The sequence below is a fragment of the Mesoplodon densirostris genome, chromosome 13 (genome assembly GCF_025265405.1).
Source record: "Mesoplodon densirostris isolate mMesDen1 chromosome 13, mMesDen1 primary haplotype, whole genome shotgun sequence".
Lineage (NCBI taxonomy): Eukaryota > Metazoa > Chordata > Mammalia > Artiodactyla > Ziphiidae > Mesoplodon > Mesoplodon densirostris.
This window is the reverse complement of record NC_082673.1, coordinates 1184943-1204076: the sequence shown is the minus strand read 5'-3', so window position 1 is coordinate 1204076 and position 19134 is coordinate 1184943. Positions and strand designations below refer to the sequence as shown.

The following is a 19134-nucleotide window of genomic DNA, read 5'->3' as shown; positions in this document are numbered from 1 at the left end:
TCTCTTCAGAGCAACTCTCAGAGCAACTCCCAGGGGATCCAGATTGTTTGATTCTGACTTTATCTGAATAAACCCTGATCCTACTTCCGACCTTTGTTTTGGGAGTCACGGGCCTGTCGATGAGATGGAGGATGGGGGCAGCAGAGGTCTCGGGGCACCACTGGGTCACTAGAGTGAGGGCGCTGGAGCCTCCTTTGTGAGCACAGTTTTAACTTGACGTGTGCCTGAAGCTTTTTCTTAGCTCTTTGTTCCGCCCTTTGTTGTCTTATTTTAAATGTGATGTATTTTGCATTTGCAGCTGGCTTGTCCATATTTACCCTGCATGCATCTCAGTTTAGCACCTGCCTCCTGGACAACTACGTTTCCTTATTTGAAATACTGTCGAAATGGTGTAGCCACACAAATATGGAATTGAAAAAAGCTGCATATTCAGCTCTGGAATCTTTCCTGAAACAGGTACTGTTTAAAATTCTTTCTATGCAAAAAATTAAATTCCAGTCTTGTGCATGAACGTTTGAAAAGTAAATACAGGTTGATCCATTAGTTTCCATGGTACTTAAAGAAAAAGCATGCTTACCCATCAGCCGCATGGGCAGGTCTGGAAGAAACCTCAGAAGATGCCAGATCGGATCAGGGCCTCAGAGCCAAGGCTGGATAGAAGTGGTGGCAGGGAGGGACGGCTGGGAGGCCAGGGCTCCCTGGAGCCGGTGGCCCAGTGAGGGTGGGGGTCAGCATCAGCTGCCATGTTAAGACAAGATGCTTGTGTCTCCGTGGCTTCGTGACTGAGATGAGCCCACCTGCCCTGGGGTCTTTCCGTCCAGCTGGGGTGTGGATGCAGGGGGAGCCTGCAGGTGGCTGGGTGTCTCCATTGGCCAAGGAGCAGGTGCTGTGGTTCTGAGCGCCCAGTGGCAGCTGGAAACACCCAAGGGTGGGCTGGTGGCGGGAATGAGACTGGCTGGGGCGGCACTGATGGGAATTCTGAAGAGCGGCATTGGGAGCCCTCACGCGCCTGGGGCACAGCTGCTGTCCTGCTGCAGGCATATCCCACAGCTCCTGTAGGGACTCTTGGGGCGTTTACTGCTTTATTTTATTTTATTTTTTCATAAGATGGCACTTACATGTGGAATCTAAAAAAAGGGTGCAAATGAACCCATCCACAAAACAGAAATAGAGTCCCAGATGCAGCAGCAGACGCGTGGCTACCAGGGGTTGGGCTGCGGGGGCTCTTGTAACGGGGCCAGCTGAGGACATTGCTGCGCAGCACCCTTGCCGACTGTTCTCGTGGCTCTGGAGCAGACATAATTTCAGCCCCTCTGATGGGTGTACAGGGTTACCCTACTGTGATTTTATTTGAATTTCCATGGTGACTGTTGATGATCTTTTTTTCCTGTAGTGGTTTGCCATTCTTATGTCGTTTTGTGACGTGTTCCTTCAGATCTTTTGCTTGCGTTGAAATCAGGTTGTATGTCATTTTATTAATGAACTGTAAGTGTTTCTTATACAATTAGGAGACAAACCCTTTTCTAAAAATAGTGCAAATAGTTTTTCTCTGTGGCTTCCCTTGTCTTTTTCTTAACTGTATCTTTTGAAGAGCAGGACTTTTAAAGTTTAAGTCCAATTTACCAGTTTTCCAATTGGTCCTCTTTTCTATACCCTAAAAAAACTTGACTTATCCCGTGGTTGCAGAGATTTTCTCCTAGTTTTCCACAAGGAGTTTTGTAGTTCATAGTGTTAACATTTACGTTTAGGTTTATAACGCGTTTTGAGTTAGTTTTTGTGTATCATGTACAGTAACGTTTGAAGTTGATTTTTCCCCCTTTTTTTGATTCGAGCACCATTTGTTGAAGACTTCTTTCCCCATTGACTTACCTGGGCACCGTGGTCACAAAGCGGTTGCCTACATGTGTGGAGGTTTATTTGTGGACTGTTGTTCCATTTGTCTTTCTGTCTGTCCTTACGGCAGTACCTCACTGTGTTGATGACTCCAGCTTTATATTAAGTCCTGAAATTAGGTAGTGGTGTCTTCCAATTTCACTCTTCTTTCCATTATTGTTTTGCCTATTGAATGAGCATTTTTTTTAAGGCATTTTAAGAGTGAGAAATTGTGGAGAACAACGTGACTTATTTTACACTGGAGAGAGAGAGAGAGAAATGAATTAGATTCATCTTGAGTGTCTGAGCTTTTATTTTTTTGAATTTTATTTTATTTTTTATACAGCAGGTTCTTACTAGTTATCTATTTTATACATATTGGTGTATATATCAGTTCCAATCTCCCAGTTCATCACACCACCACCACCACCACCCACCCCGCTTTCCCGCCTTGGTGTCCATACGTTTGTTCTCTGTGTCTATTGCTGCCTTGCAAACCAGTTCATCTGTACCATTTTTCTAGATTGCACATATATGTGTTTATATATGATATTTGTTTTTCTCTTTCTGACTTATTTCACTCTGTATGGCAGTCTCTAGGTCCATCCACGATGCTACAAATGACCAATTTCGTTCCTTTTTATGGCTGAGTAATATTCCACTGTATATTCGTACCACATCTTTTTTATCCATTCGTCTGTCGATGGGCATTTAGGTTGCTTCCATGACCTGGCTATTGTCAGTAGTGCTGCGGTGAACATTGGGGTGCATGTGTCTTTTTGAATTATGGTTTTGTCTCTGGGTATGTGCCCAGTGGGATTGCTGGGTCATATGGTAATTCTATTTTTAGTTTTTTAAGGAACCTCCATACTGTTCTCCATAGTGGCTGTATCAATTTACATTCCCACCAACGGTGCAAGAGGGTTTCCTTTTCTCCACACCCTCTCCAGCATTTGTTGTTTGTACATTTTCTTTTTTTTTTTTTAAGGTTTTAACATCTTTATTGGAGTATAATTGCTTAACAATGGTGTGTTAGTTTCTGCTTTATAATAAAGTGAATCAGTTATACATATACATATATCCCCATGTCTCTTCCCTCTTGTGTCTCCTTCCCTCCCAACCTCCCTATCCCACCCCTCTAGGTGATCACAAAACACCGAGCTGATCTCCCTGTGCTATGCGGCTGCTTCCCGCTAGCTATCTATTTTACATTTGGTAGTGTATATATGTCCATGCCACTCTCTCACTTTGTCCCAGCTTACCCTTCCCCCTCCCCGTATCCTCAAGTCCATTCTCTAGTAGGTCTGTGCCTTTATTCCCGTCTTGTCCCTAGGTTCTTCATGACCATTTTTCTTTTTTTAGATTCCATATATATGTGTTAGCATACGGTATTTGTTTTTTTTTTCTGACTTACTTCACCCTGTATGACAGACTCTAGGTCCATCCACCTCACTACAAATAACTCAATTTCGTTTCTTTTTATGGCTGAGTAATAGTCCATTGTATATATGTGCCACATCTTCTTTATCCATTCATCTGTTGATGGACACTTAGGTTGCTTCCGTGTCCTGGCTATTGTAAATAGTGCTGCAATGAACATTTTGGTACATGACTCTTCTGAATTATGGTTTTCTTAGGGTATATGCCCAGTAGTGGGATTGCTGGGTCATATGGTAGTTTTATTTTTAGTTTTATTTTTTTTTTTTTTGCGGTACGCGGGCCTCTCACTGTTTTGGCCTCTCCCGTTGCGGGGCACAGGCTCCGGACGCGCAGGCTCAGCGTCCGTGGATCACGGGCCCAGCCGCTCCACGGCATGTGGGATCTTCCCGGACCGGGGCACGAACCCATGTCCCCTGCATCGGCAGGAGGACTCTCAACCACTGCGCCACCAGGGAAGCCCTATTTTTAGTTTTTTAAGGAACCTCCATACTGTTCTCCATAGTGACTGTATCAATTTATATTCCCACCAACAGTGCAGGAGGGTTCCCTTTTCTCCACACCCTCTCCAGCATTTATTGTTTGTACTTTTTTTGATGATGGCCATTCTGACCGGTGTGAGATGATACCTCACTGTAGTTTTGGTTTGCATTTCTCTAATGATTAATGATGTTGAGCATTCTTTCATGTGTTTGTTGGCAATCTGTATATCTCTTCTTTGGAGAAATGTTTGTTGAGGTCTTCTGCCCATTTTTGGATTGGGTTGTTTTTTTTTTAATATTGAGCTGCATGAGCTGTGTATATATTTTGGAGATTAATCCTTTGTGCATTGATTCGTTTGCAAATATTTTCTCCCATTCTGAGGGTTGTCTTTTTGTCTTGTTTATAGTTTCCTTTGCTGTGCAAAAGCTTTTAAGTTTCATTAGGTCTCTTTTGTTTATTTTTGTTTTTATTTCCATTACTCTAGGAGGTAGGTCAATAAAGATCTTGCTGTGATTTATGTCAAAGAGTATTCTTCCTATGTTTTCCTCCAAGAGTTTTATAGTGTCTGGTCTTATATTTAGGTCTTTAATCCATTTCAAGTTTATTTTTGTGTATGGTGTTAGGGAGTGTTCTAATTTCATTCTTATACACGTGGCTGTCCAGTTTTCCCAGCACCACTTATTGAAGAGACTGTCTTTTCTCCATTGTATATTCTTGCCTCTTTTGTCATAGATTAGTTGACCATAGGTGTGTGGGTTTATCTCTGGGCTTCCTATCCTGTTTCGTTGATCTGTATTTCTGTTTTTGTGCCAGTATCATATTGTCTTGATTACTGTAGCTTTGTAGTATAGTGTGAAGTCTGGGAGTCTGATTCCTCCAGCTCCGTTTTTTCCCCTCAAGACTGCTTCGGCTCTTCGGGGTCTTTTGTGTCTCCATACAGATTTTAAGATTTTTTTGTTCTAATTTTGTAAAAAATGCCACTGGCAATTTGATAGGAATTGCACTGAATCTGTAGAATGCTTTGGGTAGTATAGTCATTTTCACAATATTGATTCTTCCAATCCAAGAACATGGTATATCTCTACATCTTTTTGTGTCCTACACCATGATCAAGTGGGATTTATCCCAGGGATGCAAGGATTTTTCAATATGCGCAAATCAATCAATGTGATAAACCATATTAACAAATTGAAGAATAAAAACCATATGATCATCTCAGTAGATGCAGAAAAAGATTTTGACAAAATTCAACACCTATTTACGATAAAAACTCTCCAGAAAGTGGGTGTAGAGGGAACCTACTTCAACATAATAGAGGCCATATATGACAAACCCACAGCAAACATGATTCTCAGTGGTGAAAAACTGAAAGCATTTCCTATAAGCTCAGGAACAAGACAAGGATGTTCACTCGCCACTATTATTCAACATAGTTTTGGAAGTCCTAGGTACAGCAGTCAGAGAAGAAAAAGAAATAAAAGGTATACAAATTGGAAAAGAAGAAGTAAAACTGTCACTGTTTGCAGATGACATGATACTATACATAGATAATCCTAAATATGCCACCAGAAAACTTCTAGAGCTAATCAGTGAATTTGGTGAAGTTGTAGGATACAAAATTAATGCACAGAAATCTTTTGCATTCCTATACAGTAACAACAAAATATCAGAAAGAGAAATGAAGGAAACAATACCATTCAGCATTGCAACAAAAAGAATAAAATACCTACCTAAGGAGGAATAAACCTACCTAAGGAGGTAAAAGACCTGTACTCAGAAAACTATATAAGACACTTGTCTTTCCTTCTGATTTTTAGTTTTGAGCTGTCCCCGTGTTCCCTCCTGTGGGTCCCAGTCTGTTGGTGACTGAACTCACCGGCCACTGGGCTGCCCAGCTCTGTGTCACCATGAGTCACAGATGAGTCTAAAGATGCCTTCTGCTTCATCAGGGAGCTTTCGTCCGGAGCCTGTGTTTTGTGCAAACGTCTTCCTGCATCTACCTGGTCTCTTTCAGCCCCTTTCTCTAGGAAAAAAAGCGTCACATATAATAAAGGCTTACTTGAGAAAGTACCTTTTCTGAACCTGTTGGAGACTAAGCAACAGATGGAAGAAATGGTTCTTTATGAGTAAAAGCAGCTGTAGAACTGTGTCAACACATTGCTAGTGTCTTATTCAGCAGCTCTAGCCTTTTCACATTTGGAGAGATTCCTTTGTTTTCCTAGAAATGTCTCTAAAGTAAACATTATGCCATTGCAGCTTTCTTTTATGGTAGCGAACGACGCAGAGACGCACAGGAGTAAGCTGCGGTACTTCATGGAGCAGTTCTATGGCATCATCAGGAACGTGGACGCAAACAGCAAGGACTTGTCCATCGCTGTTCGTGGATATGGACTGTTTGCAGGGGTATGCCCATTAATGTACTCTTGTCTTCTTAGTTTCACTTGAGTGTTTAAAGGAATGTACTTTATTGTATTTTGAATAGCATCTCACACTTGTGAAAATATTGTTCTTACTTGCTTTGTCATTAACTTGTTTTTTTCAGTGCCTGCTGTGTACTAGGATTCTGTATGTGTATTATCTCAAATACCCATAACTCTCCCATAAGCTTTTAGGAATATGATTCCACTTTACAGGTGAGGAAACTGAGGCCCAGAGAAATTAGGTAACTCGTGAAAGGGCACACAGTGAACAGTTGACAGAACCAAGACATAACTCCGACCCGAAGACGAGAAACACCACGTTTTTCCTGCTGCCGCGCTGCCCATTGTTGATGAGGCGCAGTTTGGTGGTGACACTCGGCATGCTAGCTAGAGCCCCTGCGCCTGCGTGAGGTCTGTGTAGGGGCGAGGAGCACCGCCGTGGGTGCTCCCACTCGACAGAGGACGTCACTCCCTGCCTCTGTGCAGATCTGCCTCCCCGGCTGCTTCCCTGTTGTAGGGTCTGTGCGTCTTGTTTCCAGCCCTCCACACCACTCCTCACTCCTTCCCTCATGCTTCCTCATTTGTTTCCAGATGATCCTTTCCCCTTAAAAATAAACCTGTATCTCCACTTGTCTCTGCGGCTCCTTTCAGTGTACTTAGGGCAGAAGAAACAGTGTGTGAGAAGGCTCAGAGGTGACCGAGAGCCTGGGCTTCACAGCTTCAGACCCTGAGGTCTGGCCAGCTTGGACTTGTTTGTTGTGGTGCCGTAGTGTAGCCAGAGCATGACCAACAGGGAGGAAGGGAGAGGACGCGGCAGAGATACAGGGGCCAGAGTCTCCTGGAGGAGGGACTCGAGCCGAAGTCTCAGGGGCCTCAGGAGCACGCGGCCGGGCGGAGGACGGCACAACCGGGGGTGTGAGTGAGGAAGGTGCCTCCGGCTGCCGTGTGCTGTGCCTCTTCCTCTGGGCGAGTGGCCTCTGGGCAGGGCCTGCACCCAGTTCTCTTTGATGACTTCCATCTTCCCAGTGCCTAGAACACAGGATTCAATAGGTGTGTTGTGTGTTAATAACTGTTCAGAATGTACTTACAGATTTTTCAGAAAGCATCTTTAGGACATACACTGTATTTTATATCTGTATTTCCTCTCCATTAAAAAGCTTGTTAACATTCAGTTTATAACAACATGGCTTAACACGACACCTTAAACACCATTATTTTGAGGTTGGTAAGGTTGACAGAGGCTTGTTTTCTTTCCCTAAAGCCTTGCAAGGTTATAAACGCAGAAGACGTTGGCTTCATGTTCGTGGAGCTTCTTCAGCGCTGCCGGCAGCTGTTCCTCACCGAGACGGACACGGCCGAGGACCACGTCTACCAGATGCCCAGCTTCCTCCAGTCTGTTGCCAGTGTCTTGCTTCACCTTGATACGGTGAGTGAGATAGTTGATTAAACGGAGCACAATTTTGACTATTTTACCTCAGTTCTTCAGGTAATTTGATGGTGTAGCAGGTTAATATGCATTCAGTACGGGCACATTGAGGTCAAGGTGACCTTTTTTTCCCCTAATATCTTTATTTATTTATATTTATTTATTGGGTTGCACCAGGTCTTAGTTGTGGCACGTGGGCTCCTTAGTTGTAGCAGGCGGGCTCCCTAGTTGTGGCATGCCTGTAGGGTCTAGTTCCCCGACTAGAGATTGAACCTGGGCCCCCTGCATTGGGAGCATGGAGTCTTATCCACTGGAGCACCAGGGAAGTCCCCAAGGTGACATTTTTAGCTAGTATGTTGTATTGGTACGGTTTTTGTCATGCAACTTGACTTTTTGTTCCCAAAGTAGGAAAAATTATTTGTTACTTTTTATCTTTTCTAAAAGATTAAGATTGCTGCTTGGGGTAGAATTGCACCTTAAGTATCATTTAGACAGTTACTCTGATTTTTTTTTAGACAATCACAGCAATAATTTAGCAGAATAGGTAATAATCCTGGTTTTTCATTCATCTGATACGTGTCTAATGGAGTCGTGTTTACTGTGACTGTCTGTATGGTCCCTGTAGTTATTCATTGCCTGCCCTAGCTGTTCGTGTGCTCTCCTTTCTGGCAGGTTCCTGAGGTGCACATGCCAGTTCTGGAGCACCTCGTGGTCATGCAGATAGACAGTTTCCCCCAGTACAGTCCAAAAATGCAGTTGGTGTGTTGCAAAGCCATAGTGAAAGTTTTCCTGGCCTTGGCAGAAAAAGGACCAGTTCTCTGGAATTGCATTAGTACCATGGGTGAGTTGGGAATTCACTTGTTTTGAGGACGATGAATGGGTAATACTTAACATGTTGTTTGATATAAAGAACATCTGGTTGCCAAATTCTTTTGTATCTTTTGATGCCTCTTGGAGAACTCCTAGTATTTCAGTGGACCAAAATATCCTTTTTCTATCCATTTTTTGAATTTTTTTCCTCTTTCTTTTGCTTTTGAATCTTAATAGTCTAAAATTTAAAACTAAAGAAAAAAAATTAAAACTAAAGATATTACCAAACTTAGAGAAAAATTTGAGAGGTAAGTTATGTTCAAAAAGATAATGGCTGTCATTTTTATTGAATGGTTATATTTTTCTTTTTTGTTTTCATTTTCTTTTTATAGTGCATCAAGGTTTAATCAGAATATGTTCTAAACCAGTGATCCTTCAAAAGGTAAATTCTGAATGTATGATTTGAAAGTTAGTCTTTTGTCATCTTGAAAGCTAAAGATGTTGCTGGAGTTTTTAGTCTGTAAATATGCAAAAGTGGCTTTTTTGTTATTAGCCATTAGCTACATTTTGAAAAGTATAGGCTGTAATACCTAAGTACTTTTTCCGGTGATGGTTATGAGACATCCTTAAACATAACCTTACTGCTATACATACATTTTTACAAAAAGGGATCTTTTTCTCTTGAAGCTAAGCTGTAGGACAAAATACTTAGGTATATTATGGGAGGCATGTCTTAGTTACTTTAAGTTAACAGGAAATAGGATGAGATGAGAGATCTGTATAAGAAGTTGGGGTAAATTATTCATATAACACATACCTTGGATATTGTTTTTTTTTTTTTTTTTTGCGGTATGCGGGCCTCTCACTGTTGTGGCCTCCCCCGTCGCGGAGCACAGGCTCCGGATGCGCAGGCTCCGGACGCGCAGGCTCAGCAGCCATGGCTCACGGGCCCAGCCGCTCTGCGGCATATGGGATCCTCCCAGACCGGGGCACGAACCCGTATCCCCTGCATCGGCAGGCGGACTCTCAACCACTTGCGCCACCAGGGAGGCCCTTGGATATTGTTTTGAAACACTTGTTAGTGCATCACTGTTTTAGTCCTAGTTAGAAAATTGTGATTTTTCCAGCTTTTTTATTATGCTTTCATAATATACTGTCTTCCTCAAACAAATTAAGAGTCTCCAGCTGGTGACTGTTCTAGCTTAGAGAATTCTGACATCAGAAAGTGAAAGGGCAGCAGTGCTGCTCGTTCTCTGATCTGTCCTCAGTGTTGGATGTTTGTCTTCCCACCAGGGTGCTGAGCCTGAGTCTGAGGACTACCGTGTGTCAGGGGAAGTTAGAACCGGCAAATGGCGAGTGCCCACGTACAAAGACTATTTGGATCTTTTTAGAAATCTCCTGAGCTGTGACCAGATGATGGTAAAAACGACCATTTTAAAGCCACGGAAGTACCTTAGTTCCTCTTTATTAGTCTCCATAGTTTTACACCTAAGAATTATTTCAGAAGTATATTTTACTAACTTTCAATAGGGTTTTTTTTTTTAAGTATTTCAGGTAATGAAAAATGAAAACAGTGTAAGTTAGGATAGTTAAAGTGAGATTTGAAAAAAATCAAATAAAAGGAACAAAATCATAGAACTCATTTAAAATTAATGAATTACCATAGCTGAGTCCTCATTTTAGCTTAAGAAGCAGCATACATAGTGTAATTGGTGCAGAGTTGTTCTTTCAGACAGACCCAGGCTGGTGGATAAAAAGAACATGGCAGGCAGTGTTATCACCACGGGAGAGACGTGCTCTTTTTATTTGCTAAAGCTGAAGGTAAATCCGGTTGATGTAGTAGGTACGAAGGAGATGGGTGCACGGCTGTTTCTCACGGTTAGAATCACGCCTCCTACGTTTCTGGAAGGTGTTTCAGCGGTGTCTGCTCTAAGCCACGTTCTGGCCACCGTTTAACATAGTCTTTGACAAAGCATTCATAGCCTAGGAAAAGCAGTGTTTGTCAATAGATGGCTCCTATCCTGTGAAAAATCTGAGGAGTTTTTCTGATTGAGGCAAAATAGTATAGCAATCTTAATAATTTTACCTAAAATATGTTTTCTTATATGTGATGTTAGATACATTTTGAGGTTAAGTTTCATAGACTATTTGAGTAAAGGCAGAGTAATTGGTCCGTATTTTTGGAATGGTACAATATTTCAGTTTTAAAGAAATAATAGATTATAATACTTTAAATCCATTCTGAGAATAGATATATATTTATACATATGTATGCATGCATGTATGTGTGAGTACATGCGTATTTATATGTGTACACGTGTATATGTGCATACGTACATGCATGTGCATGTGCACATAGACACAACATGTATAGTATACCGATGTGTGTACACACACACACACACTCACACATTAATGTGGTAAATACTTTGACAAGGATTGGCCTAAATCTTCTCATTTACTACTGTTTGTTACATGACTGCGTAAGTCGTATCTAACTGAAAGGGTATTGTCTTAATAATTTAGGAAGGAATCTACATTTTCCAGCTTGAAAACTTTGAGGTAAATCTGCTATAGTTTACACAGGAGTTTCCATAATACCTGAATATACGTATACATCTTTATGTATCATAATGCTTATTTAATACTGGTACTGATACTTTTTTGCACAGTATGTTGAAATTTATTATTTTCTTTATTTTAAGGATTCTCTTTTAGCAGATGAAGCATTTCTCTTTGTGAATTCTTCTCTTCCAAGTCTGAATCGTTTGCTCTATGATGAATTTGTAAAATCAGTTTTGAAGATTATCGAGAAATTGGATCTTACACTGAAAAAGAGTGTTGGGGAACAAGAGGTTAGAAGATCTTGTCAGTAATAATTTTGCATCCTTTTTGTGCTAACTCTGCGTGCTGCAGTATGAGCAAATCTCACACTTGTAGAGATCGCAGGAAATTGGTTTATCAGCATTAATACGTGTCATTGATACTTTTTTATTTGCATTGCCTAATGTGTAGAAAATATTCTGTTCTAGATTATTCGAAACTACTAGATAGTAGTTTATATGTTTAATAAGTTAAAGCAACTCTTTGGAAAAAGTTGTTACGAGGATTGTTCCTTATTCCTCAGCAATAGCAGAGTCAAGTCTTACTTAGTGTAGAGGCGGCCTTTTGCAGTAGGATCGGGAAACCTGACGTTCCTCTGGTTGATACCCGGGGAGACTGCAAGCTCTGTGCTCTGGAGTCAGTAGAAGGTAGGCCAGGGCGGACAGGGAAGACCCCCGCTCCTGTGTTCTTGCACTGTTTTCCTGGCTGGCTCAAAGATGGGGCCTAGCGTGAAACTGCCGCTCAGAGCTGCCGTCCGCTCTGAGGAGTCCTCATCACAAGACACTCAGGTGATGAGGCTGGAGTCAGTGGGCGTGGACTCTGTGGAACACACTCAGTTCACTGCTGAGCCCGTGGTTCCCTCAGTCGACTTTGCCTGTTGGCTTCCACGGCCGAGCCCGAGGCCACTGGGTCAGGGGTTCCTGCAGGGGCAGAGGTGGGCCCTGGGCCTCGTCAACCTGGCTGCACTCGTGATGCTTTTACACAGGTTGAAGGGGACACTGGGGGGTGGTCTGTTGCTCTTTACGGCTTCTTATTTATTCATGTCTAAACTAATTTCATAAGCAAACATGCCCATAGGGACTCCCTGAGACTGTTGGCCACACACCTGCTCTTGGAGCACGTGTCCTAGTCTCTGTGTCTTCTGCGCCCCTTGCACTGTCCGCCGGGTCAGCCGTCGCCTCTGAGGTTAGCGTTTCCCAAATAGGTCTAGACTCCAGCCTGCCCTTGACATTTCCACCTGAATCTGAAACACAAACTGAATATGTTAAATTTTTTTTTTTTTTTTTTTTTTCTTTTTGCGGTATGCGGGCCTCTCACTGTTGTGGCCTCTCCCGTTGCGGAGCACAGGCTCCGGACGCGCAGGCCCAGCGGCCATGGCTCACGGGCCCAGCCGCTCCGCGGCACATGGGATCCTCCCAGACCGGGGCACGAACCCGCATCCCCTGCATCGGCAGGCGGACTCTCAACCCTGCACCACCAGGGAGGCCCTGTTAATATTTTTGTATTACCTAATAGTAGTAACCATTCCTCTGTTTCTCATTTTGAAACCTACACGTCATTACTGATCCTTTCTATGTTATGAGATTCTGCCTCTGTCCGGTACCACTGCTCCTGTGCAGAAGTTATAGTCCCCACCTACCCTGTCTTTCTGTGTGTGCACCTTTATGCCCCCGTCAGTGTCCCCTGTGGCTTCCCGTGCTGCGTGTTCTGTGGGTCCCGTCATTTTGATCCTACTGTGAGCTTCCGAGGCCCGTCTGTACCTCCTCACTTTTGCATTCCTTCCTCAAAGACTCAGGACTTGGCTGTGGAGTCACTTGCTGTGTCATTTGTTGAATGATTGAATGTTACAGTGTTTTTTTGGTACCATTAATTTTTAAGGGTGAAAATGAAGCTGCTGGTGTTTGGGTGAGCCCGACTTCAGATCCAGCTGCTAACTTGCATCCGGCTAAACCTAAAGATTTTTCAGCTTTCATCAACCTGGTGGAATTTTGCAGGTATTTAAGAAATGCTATTTGTTTAAGAGTGGAAATTATCAATTATTGGCTGTAATATAGGAATGTAGATATAAGAAATGAAATAGTAGGACTTAAAATCTGAAATTGCTTGTATGAAACTTGAAATATATTTAAATGTAGCAGCTGAGATTTATCTTTTTTAAAAAAAATACATTTAAAAGATCCTCAGGTGGGGAAAACAAGGAATATAGATATACCTGAAAATGATATATAATGGAATCATAGATTATGATTTTGTTTTGATTATGTCGCTTATAATTTCAAAGCTGAATAAAAATAGTATATGATGAGAATTTCTACATTGAGCTTTACATTTGTTTTTACAGGGAGATTCTTCCTGAGAAACATGTAGAATTTTTTGAGCCATGGGTATGCTCCTTTGCCTATGAATTAATTCTGCAGTCTACACGGTTGCCATTCATTAGTGGTTTCTACAAATTGCTATCTATTGCTGTGAGAAATGCCAAGAAAATAAAATATCTTGAGGTAAGTGTTTTTTGAAGGACACTGAATATTCCTGTGTTTCTTAGGTTGCACGAGTGTGTATAAATACCTTCTAAAATGCGACACGATAGCATATTGCAGCTTTAAAGTCTACTCATTTTATTATCTCTGTTTTGAAAGACTGATAATGTGAGTGGCGATTGGATGACACTCTTCCAAGTTTAACCAGTAGCATTTTCTGTTCTGATTCACAACACCTGGCTGATTACGTTGGCTCTGCAGGGGTTCTGATGGGGTGCTGGGACCGGCATCACTAGCATCACTCGTGCCCTTTCCAGGCTCACCTCCTCAGAAGCTCTGGGCCGCTTCTTAGCAGCCTTTGCCCAGGCCGCCCAGGGGATCTGGTGGCCCGAGAGGTTGGAGAGTAACTGGGTTTGTGTCTGGGGGCTCTGGGCGCGAGCAGCGTCTCAGCCCACAGGTGTGCGCATCAGAACACCGGGACAGGGAGCAGACTTAGGCTCCTCCCACCTCCCACTCGGTTTCTGGCTGGCCTCCGCCTGAAACGTTTTCAGGGCTGATTTCCCTTCCCCTCTGCCTGAGGCCTGAGCAACATGAAAATGGTTCCCCTTGGAAGGAAGGCTGGGAACGGCCGGATTAGGACACAGGATTACCTGGTTATCATTCACTGAACTAATTCCGTTTTATTTGACAGGGTGTTGGTCCAAAGAGTCAGAAACAGTCTCCTGAGGACCCAGAAAAGTCTTTTTGCTTTGCTTTGTTTGCAAAATTTGGTAAAGAGGTAATTTTCAAATGATTTATCCAGTTTTGTCATGGGTTATTTAAAAATGAATGTAAGACGTAGAGAATGGATTTGAGGACACGGGGAGGGGGAAGGGGAAGCTGGGACGAAGTGAGAGAGTGGCATGGACATATATACACTACCAAACGTCAAATAGCTAGCTAGTGGGAAGCAGCTGCACAGCACAGGGAGATCAGCTTGGTGCTTTGTGACCACCTAGGGGGGGTGATTGGGGTGTGGGAGGGAGACGCAAGAAGGAGGGGATATGGGGATATTTGTATACGTATAGCTGATTAACTTTGTTATACAGCAGAAACTAACACACCATTGTAGAGCAATTATACTGCAATAAAGATGTTTAAAAAAATGTATGTTGAAAAAATCCTAATGATCATAAATGATCTGATTACTTAAAAATGGGCTGCTTAATCCATGTGGGGATTAAGGGGTTAAAATCACCAACAGAGGAAATCTTTGTGCTTCCAGAGTCCCCTGAGGTTTCTTAAGATTGAGTGATGACAACTCAAAGTTAATAGATTCTTTAGCTCTTCCACATAATCGGAATTAAGTACTCAACAAATGAACTTTTCCTGGAAATCAGTGCTCAATTTTTAAATGAACGCGGCTGTGTCAGATAAAGGCCCCGTGATCCTTTTCCCTATTTGCGAATAGGGTATCTCATAGTTGATTGTGAAATCGAAGGCTCTCTTCAGATGCGCAGCACTGATGTTCTTGTCGTCTTTCTTGCTAAGGTGTCAGTTAAAATGAAGCAGTACAAAGATGAACTCCTGGCCTCCTGTTTGACCTTTGTCCTCTCCCTGCCACATGACATCATCGCACTTGATGTCAGAGCCTATGTCCCTGCCTTGCAGGTGGGTGCATCGTCCTGAGCAGACGCATCTCTTGTGCAGTGTCCTGTTTCCTGGAAAGCATGGCAGTCACAGCAGGCGCTCACCCGTCAGACACCCCGGTTCATGTTCTGCTTCGGCCACTGAGCAGCGTTGGGGAGGGACCCTGGCTGGGCCTCTCTGAGGGCCCCTGGGGGTGGGGGGTGAGGATTCAGCCCTCCCTGTGCGGCAGGTGTGCAGTGACACCCCTAGCAGGCCTTCCTGAGAGGGCCTCCGTGTACCCTTCCCTCCAGCCTGTCTGGTTCCGGCAGAGGAAAGGCTTGCCGTTAGGAACCCTCTTTGAATCTCATATTCCTTGTGTTTCATTACCTTGTTCGTACTCACATACAGATGGCTTTTAAACTGGGCCTGAGCTATACCCCATTGGCAGAAATCGGCCTGAATGCCTTAGAAGAATGGTCAGTTTACATCGGCAAACATGTAATTCAGCCCTATTATAAGGACATTTTACCCAGCCTTGATGGATATCTGAAAACTTCAGCCTTATCAGGTAAGGTTTAGAAGAATTTTGACGTGTATCTTAAAATGGCAATGTAAAAACTATAATAAGACTACATATTTGCATTTTTGCAACTTCTGAAATTTGAACCCAACATATTCAAAATATGTTTGATATTTTTGTGATCTCCCCAATTCATTTCAATGTAATTGGGACATAAGTATAACTGAGGTATTAAACCTGCATTTTATTTTAGTCACTTGTATCCTACCAAGATTTATAAAATCTTCAAGGGCAAGAGGTCAGTCTTAAATATCTTGAACTCCTTATAGATTCTGACACACTGCCTTGCAAAGAAACTTTTGTTTGACAAATCAAACAGGAATTAAAACTATAAGGAAATCCAATAGTCATTTTATATTTTGACCTAATCTCACCTGATTTTTTATCGGTTTTTCAGATACAACTGATTTAGTACTAATGTTCAGAAGAATTGTCATACAAGAAGTAGGTTTGGGAAAAGATTCAAAGAAAAAATTCATCTGGCCAGGCAAAAAAAAATTTTTTTTTAATGGATTGGAGGTTTTTAAAAAATTAATTTATTTATTTTTGGCTGCGTTGGGTCTTCATTGCTGTGTGCAGGCTTTCTCTAGTTGCAGCGAGCAGTAGCTACCCTTCGTTGTGGTGTGCGGACTTCTCATTGCAGTGGCTTCTCTTGTTGCAGAGCACGGGCTCTAGGCGCGGGGGCTTCAGTAGTTGTGGCTCGTGGGCTCTAGAGCACAGGCTCAGTAGTTGTGGCGCACGGGCTTAGTTGCTCTGCGGCATGTGGGATCTTCCCAGACCAGGGCTCGACCCCTGTCCCCTTCGTTGGCAGGTGGATTCCTAACCACTGTGTCACCAGGGAAGTCCCCAGGCCAAAGTTGTACTAGCCAAGAAAAGTAGTACGTAGAATTGAGGGGCGTCAGATTTCCTTGAACCAGAATGGAAATGGACATTGTGATCAGATGATTAAAAAGAAGGGTTCATGTTGGAGAAGTACCCTGAAATATTGGTAAGAATTGAAATGCCCCTGCCAGCGAAGTAGAAAATCAAGTGTTAATTCATAAAATTCCATCTACGTAAATCATTATTTTATTGTTCAGCTTAAATACTGTTGGTTTAGAAACCGTAAATGAAAAGTGTCTGACAGATTCCATTCACTGTGTCTGGTTTTTATGACACCTCGATGCATATTCAGAGTTCATGAAGAAAGAGTCACAGTTTTGGGATAAGTATTTAGAGGGGAAAAAAAACTAGTTGATGTTTGTATCTTTAGGCTTTTGAAGTTCACTTCTTATAAGGAGTGCTGCTGTTTGAGTAGTTCACTGAAAACACGTGGACGTGGTTGAAGGAATTGAATATGTCTGTTAGCAGATGTCTTTGTGGTTCTTTCATTTGCTTTTTTAAATTTAGTTCTGTTAGCTCATTGGAAAGGTTTGTATTTCTTTTCAGTTAATGTGGGACGTTACTGTGATCCTTCAAGCAGAGAATTTAGTTATTGATAAGTCGTCGTTCTCCAGGTGATTGGGAGGTAGGGAAAACATAGGGCAAAGCAGAGAGTGGTAAACTAACAACAGAAAATCCATAACCCGAAAGACTGTTTTTAGTAATGTTTTATTTGATATGATATTAAACTTCCAGAGCAGTTGCATTAATAGTGAAAAGAACTCCTATCTGCTCTTTATGCAGGTTTGGCAGTTACATTTTGTCCCACTTGCTTAGTCACTGTATGTGCTTTCTCTGTATTGTGTGATAATACATGTGTGTGTTTATACGTGATGTTTTTTCCCGAACCTTTTGTGAGTAAGTTGCAGGCATCACAGACACGAATGCCTGAATACTGCGAAGTGTGTTTCCTGTGCATGACCACAGCGTCGTCGTGGTCAAGGTCAGGAAGGGTGACATGGATCCCTCACTCTCCTCCTCTGCAGCCTGTGTGCACATTGCTCGGCTGCCCCATTAACTTCCTTCGTAGCTCTGCTTTCAGCTGCGTTTTTCCGGGGCCAGAATTCAGTCCGGGCCTTGCGTTTAGTTGTCGTGCTTCTGGGTGTCCTTTAGTATGGGACAGTTCTCGTGACGTTGATGTTGTTGAAGGTTGCGGGCCGTGATCTGGGAGGAGGTCCTTCCAGCTGGGCTTGTCTGATGTCCTTTCACCTGAGGGGCTCCCAGGACCGATGGCAGGTGGTGCCGTCATGGACATGCCCATGGGCCTGTGGTTAGCGGGAGCTGCTCCGTTCTCTGATTGCAAGTGGCTGTCTTCCCAGTGAGGTCAGTCCCGTGAGGTCCTTCTCCAGTGGTCGGTGCTGAGGAGGGTGGGCACCGGGGGCCCCCCGGTGGGTCAGGGTGTCCAGGCAGGTGAGGAGGGCGGCATACGGGACGTCGGCCACATTAACAACTGGATCAAGGACAATGAGGGGAGAGAGAGAGAGCTAAAGGGCCTCGGGGATTGGGCCGGGCGTGAGCTCAGGACCCTGCCTCCCGTCCTGGGCCTCACTGCTTCTGCACACGTGCGCAGGCGCCCGCACATGTGTGTGGGTGGGTGAAGTGGAACGTGTAACGTGCACACCTGTTGTCCTTCTGTCCATTGGAAGGGGCTGCCTGGGGCTAGTGGTACCTTTGTAGCAGTGAGCAAACCAGTGCCCAGATTGTGGCTTTGGAGAAATGGCTGCTTCCAGCCTGGACAGGGAAAGTACAAGAGGAACCTAGAATATTGTGTTTTCTGAAACATGCAGAAATCAAGGAAGTGTTCAAAGAATGATGGGAAATGTCACGGGCCAACTTGGGATAATCTGAGCATCAAGGCAGATTTTCCCAGAAAGAGATCGTGATCCACTGAATCATGTAGGACTCTTGCGTGTGTACAGTTACAAGTCAGCGAGTAAACGGAAAGCCTCGTCGTGTGCTTCTTCTCGCTGTGTAACAAGTCACCACAGGGCCAGCGGCTGCAGCACCATCTGTCGTTTCCCCGTCCTTTGGGTCAGAAGCCTAGGCGGGCTTAGCCGCTCCTCTGCGCGGGGCTGGCTGGGCCGGCCTGGCCCTTCTCCGGGCACTCAGGAGGGCCCTCAGGTTCCTGCAGGGTGTCGGCGGCGTCCGAGGCCCCGTTTCCTTGCTGGCTGGTGGTCCCGGCTTCACCCGCCCCTTGCCTTTGGCTAGCGGTGCACCTTGAATCCTTAGGCTCTGAGTCTGTGCCCCTTCCTCCTGCATCCGCTGGAGGAAACTCTGCTTTTAAGAGGCTCGTGTGATTAGATTAGACCTGCCTTTGTTGTGTAAGGGAACACAGTCACGGGGGTAACACCGGGGAGGGTCATGGGGCTACCTTAAAATCCTGCCTACCTCACCCCACAACGCATGTTACTCACCAAGGGTGCAGATGGCAGCTTTACAGTGGAGACCCTGGCAGACGGTCGTCAGCCTGCTGGCCAGCAGTGGAGCCAGTGG

General features: G+C 43.8%; 1 protein-coding gene across 4 annotated transcripts in view; it reads left to right on the top strand.

Moving 5' to 3' along the window:
- Positions 1-19134, top strand: part of PRKDC (protein kinase, DNA-activated, catalytic subunit) — a 164354-nt gene that overhangs the window by 15885 nt on the left and 129335 nt on the right. For all 4 annotated transcript variants that reach the window (XM_060116122.1, XM_060116123.1, XM_060116121.1 and 1 more), the window contains exons 10-21: positions 299-456; positions 6049-6195; positions 7474-7638; positions 8311-8479; positions 8841-8890; positions 9742-9867; positions 11154-11303; positions 12931-13046; positions 13394-13553; positions 14224-14310; positions 15063-15182; positions 15549-15708. In XM_060116122.1, coding sequence (XP_059972105.1) covers positions 299-456; positions 6049-6195; positions 7474-7638; positions 8311-8479; positions 8841-8890; positions 9742-9867; positions 11154-11303; positions 12931-13046; positions 13394-13553; positions 14224-14310; positions 15063-15182; positions 15549-15708 — 1608 coding nt within the window. The remainder of the gene's footprint in view (positions 1-298; positions 457-6048; positions 6196-7473; positions 7639-8310; positions 8480-8840; positions 8891-9741; positions 9868-11153; positions 11304-12930; positions 13047-13393; positions 13554-14223; positions 14311-15062; positions 15183-15548; positions 15709-19134) is intronic.